The 8,166-nt window shown below is 52.4% G+C and overlaps 1 protein-coding gene across 1 annotated transcript; it reads right to left on the bottom strand.

The window, feature by feature from the left end:
- Positions 1–241: 241 nt before the first annotated feature.
- LOC119323008 (abscisic acid 8'-hydroxylase 1) lies at positions 242–2,875 on the bottom strand. Its single transcript, XM_037596565.1, has 5 exons — positions 2,227–2,875; positions 1,733–2,116; positions 1,487–1,655; positions 1,170–1,276; positions 242–1,081 (listed from the first exon to the last, which is right to left on the bottom strand). Exons 1-5 carry the CDS (start codon positions 2,770–2,772, stop codon positions 857–859), a joined length of 1,431 nt encoding a protein of 476 aa, XP_037452462.1. The 5' UTR covers positions 2,773–2,875; the 3' UTR covers positions 242–856.
- Between the last annotated feature and the right edge of the window lie 5,291 nt (positions 2,876–8,166).

Below are 8,166 nucleotides of genomic sequence, written 5' to 3'. Positions count from 1 at the left end.
CACAAGCCTGCATGATTGTTTGCCCCGCCAAGAGCCCAGGCGATATTTTATAGAGGTGTACTTCGTGTAGCGTGGACTTTGTTGCTTCGACGCATGCACGGACACGCACGAGGCGATCGGGAATAAGTGTTGCTTACTACTACTACTCTCAACTACGAGTAGCATCGAGACAGTTGATTAGCACTACTGTTTTTAGTATATTTAGAAACAGATCACAGGTACGTACTTGTATGCCATTCCATCCACAAGAAAGCCATTTCCAGTTCATTGACGTGTAACAAACAATACAGAGGGGTCGCTCTCCCGGGGGCCTCCTTTTGGCCCTTTGCCGCGGTCGATCGATCCATTAATTATTCGACCTAGCTGCCAGCCTGCTTTCAGGCGGGCAGCCTATCTTACATCCCAATCAGGGCCTGTCAGTCTGCTGTCTTCTCCTCCTCCTATACTAGTATAGGTGTTGCCAAAAAAATAAAAATCTGAAGGAAAAAAGGATAAAAAATGGTTGGTTTTACAGTTCGGCGCCACTTCTTTGTGGCGCCGGATCTCCCTAGCTGAGAATGCCTACGTCTGTGTGTGTTTTGAAGAGTGGGATTTTTCTTGGTCTTGTCTCGCCCGGCCGTCATGGTCCTGGCTGAAGAATATGTACAAAGGACTTTGACGGCCCGTGCTCTCTCCGATCGGCCTCCGCCAGCGCGCTCTCGCTCCCGCCGCGGCGCCCACAGCTACAAGTGTCCCCTCCGACGGCGACCGCCACGGACACGGACGGAGCCGATCCAGCTCGCATGTGCCACGCCGTTGCCACTATCGTGCTGTTGATTTTCCTTTGGGAACGAGGAGGAGGTGATGGATGGATGGCTCAGGCTTTGTTCTTGTCCTTGCGGGTGAAGGTCATGGGGAGGCCGTTGATGGGGAGGGCGAAGGGGCCGAACTGGACGCCGCTCTCGGACTTGGAGGTGGACCATCTGTACTTGGTGGCGAGGTGGTGGCAGAGGACGAGCATCTCCAGCTTGGCCAGCTCGTTGCCGGGGCACGAGTGGGTCCCGTTCCCGAACGGCATGAACGTGTTGGGCTTGGGGGCCACCTGCAGTCACGAACCAAAACGTATAATCAGATAATGATCAATCGAATCGAAGCAGGCTCGTCAAATAGAGGGTTGTTATGATGCTGACCTCGAATCGTGAAGGATCGAACTTTTCGGGGGAGGGGAAGTGGTCGGGGTTGTGGTGGATGTTCCGGAACAGGGGAAGCACTTTCCAGCCCTTGGGAATCAGGTACCCTGCACGCACAGAAGAGAGCGAGTCGAGGTGAGTTGCGAGTTCGAGTTGGTCTATTCCCGTTCGGTTAGGAGCACGTCCTTTCCGAGCCAGTTCATGCGCAGGCAGGCAGGCAGCGCACTGCTGTACTCCGAGAGGGACAGCACAGTACGGCGCTGCGCTGCCGCAAACGACCAAAGCGCGCGCGCGCGCGAAGTTGATTGATGTCTCACCTTGGTACTCCACGTCCTCCACGGCCTCCCTGAAGGTGAAGGAGAGGATGGACGCCACCCGCATCGTCTCCTGGATCACCCGGCCCGTCATCCGCATCCGCCGCGTGTCGGCCCACGACAGCGGCTCGCCGGACAACGCCTTCTCCCTCGCGATCTCGGCATGCTCTTCCTGTTAATTGTTGGATGCACGGGTCAGTCGCTTTTCGATCGGGTACCAAGCGGGTCAGCTGGTTGATGGCGACTTACGGTGACGGCTTTGAGCACGGCGGGGTTGTCGCCGAGGAACTTGACCATCCACGTGAGCACGCTGGCGGTGGTGTCGCGCGCGGCGAAGATGACGCCGATGGCGTTGTCGGCGATCTGGTCGTCGGTGAGCGCCTCGCGGCCGTCCATGAAGGAGCCCAGGAGGTCGCTCCCGCGCTCACGCTCGCGCCGGGCCGAGATGATGTGGGCCACAATGGCGCCCAGCCGCTTCCGGGCCTTCATGGCCTTGTGGAACAGCGTGCCCGGCAGGTTCACCGGCATCGAGTTATACCCCTTCTCCAGCGTCAGGTAGCACTGCTTCAGCTCCTCGATGTACTGCATCTCCTCCTCCCCGAAGATGGACAGCAATGCCACATTCAGAGCGTACTGCGCCACGACACCAACAGAAGGATCAGTCTCAAGCTCCAATTATTTAGCAGTAGAGCAGAGCAGAGGGAAGCAGAGCAAGTGGGAATGGAAGAGGAAGAAGCACTCACAGTCTTCATCTCTTGGAAGGTGTTGACTTGAAGGTCTTCCCAGGAGCCGAGGGAGCGGAGGGCGATAGCCTCGATGGCGGGGACGGAGCCGCGGATGGCCTCGGGGGAGAAGGCGCGGGAGACCAGACGGCGGAGGTGAGCGTGGTAGTCCCCCTGCTGGAAGAAGATGGCCTGGGGACCCAGCATCCGCTCCTTGCTGGCCGGGAAGGTAGGCTTGAAGAGGTGCGCCTGAGTAACAAGCACGAACTTCGCGGCCTCGGGGCTGGACACCATGACGCAGGGGCACCCGAGGATATGCGTCTTGAAGATGGGCCCGTACTTGTTCCGCTTCCTGGCGAAGAAGACGTTGGGGTTCTTGGAGGAGTACAGCTGCGTGGTCTCGCCCACGTACGGCCACCCCATCGACCCGGGCGGCAGCGGCAGGCTGCTGCTGCCTTTCTTGCCGCCGCCCGACGACGAACGGCCGCCGGCGCCCTTCCTGGCGCGGATGGCGCACGCGAGGACGAGCGGCACGAGCAAGCAGAGGAAGAGGATGAAAGCTGCCATGCCAACGAAAGGCTCTCTTCGCTTCTGTTAGGTGCAAAGGATGAGCCCGAAGGAGTCCGAGGAGGAAGACGAGGAGAGGAGATGGGTGGTGGTGGTGCCTGGGTGTGGAGGGAAATGCAAGGGGCGTGGCAGGTATTTATAGATTGGCGGTGAGGGAAATGCGAGCGCCGTTGGTCTCCGGCCCTGGCGCGGCGCACCCTAAAAATCTAACTAGGCGCTGCCACTGCTGCGTGTGAGGCTCACATCGAATTATTGCACAGTTTAATCCGGCAAGAGCTGGACCTCGACTAATCAATCAATTAGCCAAGGGAAGGAGCAGTCCCGTCCGACTTTCCAGCGCGCGAGACGGAGATCGAAGCCCCAACAGCTCACCCCTCTCCCTTTCGCCCCTCAGCCCCAACATGTACGCTCTCTATGCTGCTTCCTTCCCCTCTCCTATAATCCTGCTGTGTTTTGGCCGCACGCTTGCTTGATTAGTTGGTTATTGTATACAGTACTCTTCTCTCGTAAATATCCCAGCCCCGCCCTCCTGGCCTGCCCACTGCGTCGTCACGTAGACGTAGCAGCAGCTCAGCTGGCCTCAAGATATTTCTATTGGCCTGCATATCTACTGATCGGGCCACTTCCTTTATGCTTTCTAATGTAAGTCATTCTCTACGTGATTCTTGTGGTAAACATTAAACACTGACCGGTTAAAGCAGCCTTTGCGTAGAAATGCATGCGGAAAATGCTTCATTTGTTCCATGGTCGGAATGACAGGTGTTGAACTGATCTCTTGGTCCGTCGTCAGGGAAATGTTCGCGAGCATGCAGCTCCCCGTCTTTAGTTTTTGTTTTTTGATTGACGAGATAAAATGTCCTTTTTATTTTATTTTTCAAACTTCCTTTTGGAATTGGTATTCAGCAAAATAATGGCCCGCTACTGGTAGTAGTAGGTTAGCATCCCAATCAGAAATTCAAAGAGCATGTGCGGTCAGATGAGTTGACCTTTGCACGGGACAGCTGTGAGGACGTCGTTCGATCGGCCCGATTTTGTGCAGCGTTCTGCGACCATTTTTCTCCTTCCTTTTTCTTTATTCTTGACTTCACCCCGTGTCAATCTCTCTGATTCTGAATAATACTGTGGGAATGCATGCCGGGGAGTAGTATAATGTAGTAGTCTAATGTGGAAATTGCTACTATAGCAAATATCACTCTCACTTTCTTTCCTTGCCACGTGGTAGTAGAAGGTACCCCTCTTCTTCCTACGTACTCTTTTTTCCTGTTCTCCTCACGACTCATGGGAGCGATTCAAGGGACAAGTGTCGGGTCACCATTGTCTGTGTCATTATTAATCCTAGTACATAGCTTCTTTTTCTACTATTAATGGTTAAATGATTGTATTGTCAAAAGGACGATATATCAAAACATTGATAGGCGTCTAGGGAAAACTCTCACCATTCAAAATCTTACGTCAGACATATCTAGCGTTTTCTCCCCCACCCTTGGCGGCTAGGGCAAACTCTCCCCTCCATGTTTCATCCGCGAGCCCATGGATTCGCCTACTCTTTGCCGCGACCAATGGCGGGGAGGTGAATTTCATTGCCTCCGCTCCGGCTAGTAGTTTGGTTATACTCCCTCCATTCCTAAATATTTGTCTTTTTGAGATTTCAAATGGACTACCACATACGGATGTATATAGACATATTTTAGAGTGTAGATTCATCCATTTTGCTTCCTATGTAGTCAATTGTTGAAATCTCTAGAAATACAAATATTTAGGAACGGATGGAGTAGTTTTTTATCCTCGCATATGCTATGCTTGGGTGGATGATGGCACTTCCTCTTTTCGTTTGCCTTCTGGGCTCTGATCTTCATCGAGTTCATCCATCTAGACATAATCGACAGTCAGCTTAGAATTCCTGTCCCGTGGTGAGATTTGGTGTAGGTGTTTCAGATCTATTCAAGAGTTCAAGGGCGACGATTGCGGCACCAAGGCGTTGATCCTTATGGGCATGTGCACGAAGACTTCCCAGCTATCATCGGTAAGATAAAGCCGGCTCCGATAGAGGAGCGGCAACAACAACGCGTCGGTGGCTCGTTCTGGCGGCGGTAGTGGTCTAAGAAATCTCGGCGTAATTTTTATTATGTTTGTGGTGTTTTGTTCTTCTGGTGAGCTTTTATCATAAATTGGATCCTTTTCACGCAAAAAGGTAGTATACTAGAAAAGAATAATAATGTAAATACACATGACTTACGAACAGCCAGCAGTATAAACGTATACTCAACTTATTTTTCTTAAGTCATTGCTGAGGCCATGCCCATGCACGGCCTTCTCGATGTTGCACGCCCCATGCTCCATGGAGATGGCGTACGAGTAAGTTGCTTAGTTCTCCTGTCGAAGGAAGTTTTTCTAAGGCAGAAAGGAAGCTGTTTAGTTCAATTATGACGGCATTATTATCTGCTCGCCCGCCCAAGCTACCAACGGGCTACATGCTTCACGTCAGAGAGCAAACGAAACTTGGCCTTTTGGAGCATGTTGCTGCGAAATATGGCATATTAAAATGGGTCGTTTGATTTGATAAGATATTTGCTGCAGGGAAAGGGCGATTACGTGTGTTCTTTACGCATTATGCATGTTGTTCTCCCATCACGCGCATGCATATACAATCCATCTTTACACCTAAAATAGTTTATCTGGCAAGAATGTGTGGCGTGGTTAGTGAGGCCCCATGGTCGTAGGAGCCGCCCAAATCTGGTAGAAGCACCAAAAATCGGTACAGTACGAGTGCTCGATTCGGATAGATTCTTGGGGGCCCAAAGGGGTCGTGGTAGTATCCCAGTTGCATATGCCATGCCAGGCATGCCTGTTAGGATATGCACGACGGGAGACGGATCTGGAAGCCTGATACTTGTAGCGTGATGGGCAGAACCACAAGAGACCGATGTTTGCGTAGGAACGTAGGACGGTAGGAGGGCGGCACACCGCCGGCCGGGGGCACGCGTACGTTGCGGATGGTGGCACGTACTCGTGCGTAGACCGACGGGCGCGCGTAGCAGCCACGGGCCACATGCATGCATCGTCTCGGTCGGTGCGCGAGCTAGCTACGCGAATTAAGCGTCAAAGGCTTAGCCAGAGCCCAGAGCGGTCTTCCATCGTGTGCATTTTGCGTCGTGCCGCCCTGCAAACCAAATGACCAATCAACCGCGGCTCGGGACCGGCTCGACGTTCACTGTCCGCATGCCACCGGCCGGCCCCATGCATGGAGAGTTGATCATGAGTGGCTCCTCGCCCCGGCCTACGGTCGCGGGACACCTGTGTGCTGCGTTTGTCTCTCGTGAAACGGGCAGGGCGCGCGTCGGTGTTTGCCTTGGATCGTGCTTGAGGTCCGTACACCTGACTGAGTTTGGATGGACGCGGGCCGCAACGGCACACCTGCCGCTCGCTCATTGCCGGTGTCGCCGGCTGGCTCGTCTGTGTGGGCCGTGGAGCAGACACCAATAACCATGTTGCTGCTAGCTAGGGATGGGTGAAAATATCAGCGCTCACCCACGAGCTGAGCGCCCAGAGAAGGGGTCGTCGTTGCGGCGCCGCGGGCCACGTTACAGCCGCCGCAGGACATACGTGTCTCGAATGATTGCACGACGGCCGGGACCGGGAGGCGCAGTTGCTCACGTACCCCTACGTGTACGTGCGTGTCTATCCGGCCGATCTCCGACTTGATGACCGGCGGCCGGGCGATCGCGCGCATGTGCATGCTATATATGCTAACGTGGACAGGGCTCAGCTACAGGTGCATGCACGCCGTCGCAGGGCATTCGGCGGCCGGTACGTACGCCCACGCTCTCCCCGCGAGCCTGGGGCTCTTCGTTGCTGGTTCGGGTAGCTCCTCCTCGGTCGATGGGATCTGGGTGTTGAAATGTCCGCGCACCGGACTCGCAGCCCGGCGGCCGTTGCAACGTCGCGCGTGTCCAGCGGGACGGCAATCAATTGACTATAGTCCGATCAATCAAGGCGGCCGGCACGCGTGGCAGCGCCACCCGGCCAGGTTTTACCCTGCGGCTGCCGGCGGAGGGAAGCGCACGGCACTGCATGTGCCGGTGCATAACGTCCGACCATGAGCGGATCGACGACTCTGCGCGCCTGTATGCCCGACGTGGCGGCAGCGCGCCCGCTGTGGCCAAACACGCGCGAGCCCGTGAGTGGAATTAAGAGTGGATCCATCAGCAATGAGCGCATGCATATGCATGCAAAAGATCTCTAGATGGCCACGTCCATAGATCGCTCAACCTGCTGCTGTGGCCGGAGACGCAAGAAATATCGGTCGCATAAATTAGGAAAAAAAATGATAGCCACCACCTACTTTCCACGGTTCGCACTGGTTTGTTTTTATTCTCGGTTTTGCAGCGCCTCTGAGATCCCAGAAATTAGAATATACAGGAACAAAGAAATGTGGTGCGGTTTTAATTCTTAGGATATCGCAAAAATACGGTTGGATGGTTCACATCAAAGAAATACATGAACTGCGTGGTGGTAGAGTGAATAGAGAGTGATTGCATGGTACCACTTCTCAAGAGAAAATAATATGAGGGAGAACCAATTCATCATCTCATGGTCAGAGGAGCTGTTCTTGTGCCATGAGTCCACCGAAAGATCAAACCTTAGTTGCGCATGTGCGCGTGTGCATCTACCGTGTGCTCGATATTGATAGAAAAATAATAATATGATGTATCCTCTTGTTGGTTTTCTTAGAAAATTTGGTGCACGTACATGAATTAAACGTCATCGGTCCTATGATGCAAAATGTTGGTATAGGGAACATCTTCTGGCCGAGACCCTCCAAAAAACCATATAAAATCCTTCAATTAAAATAAACAATGGTGAAATGTACATGGATAACTGTGTTTGTTTTTGTTGTCATGTCTTTGTTCTATTGTGACAGTGTTGTGTCACATTTATACATGTCGTATTCTAGTAGAAGGAACGCACTTTACACAACTGCGTGATCAAGCGGGCAATCATTAAAAAAAGGGTTCAAATTCACATGTGCTCGATAACTTTATAGTGTAGTTTGACTTTTACATATATTTGGAGAAAAGATAACCATACAAAAGTCTAACGATAATTTCAAATGTGGCTTTCGACTGGGTAGGAGCAAGGAGCATGTTCAGTAAACAAAATGATATCTTTTATCCCGGTTTTGTTATTCATATGGATTATCGAAGTACATAAGTATAATGTAATGCACAGTCTAAAAAACTAGCTAATTGATCATGCATTGCAACGGGGGTATACGTATTCTAGATTTTAGTATGGTTTGGTTTGGTTTGAGAATGGGTAGGGGAAGACAAGGACATTTTTTATTTCGTTGAGGTTTTGTTAAGACTTGATTTGATTTGGGTATGGGTAGGGGGA

Source organism: Triticum dicoccoides, chromosome 6B, assembly GCF_002162155.2.
Source record: "Triticum dicoccoides isolate Atlit2015 ecotype Zavitan chromosome 6B, WEW_v2.0, whole genome shotgun sequence".
NCBI lineage: Eukaryota > Viridiplantae > Streptophyta > Magnoliopsida > Poales > Poaceae > Triticum > Triticum dicoccoides.
Note: the sequence above shows the minus strand (reverse complement) of the source record. Positions and strands in the feature narration are given on the sequence as shown.

Bases quoted from the DNA above. Each gene is read 5' to 3' on its own strand.
- LOC119323008 (XM_037596565.1), bottom strand. From the start codon at position 2,772: ATGGCAGCTTTCATCCTCTTCCTCTGCTTGCTCGTGCCGCTCGTCCTC. The intron at 1,277-1,486 runs GTGAGACATCAA...CTGTGCGTGCAG, and splicing joins GGAGGACGTGGAGTACCAAG to GGTACCTGATTCCCAAGGGC. The intron at 1,082-1,169 runs GTCAGCATCATA...TCGTGACTGCAG, and splicing joins TCGATCCTTCACGATTCGAG to GTGGCCCCCAAGCCCAACAC.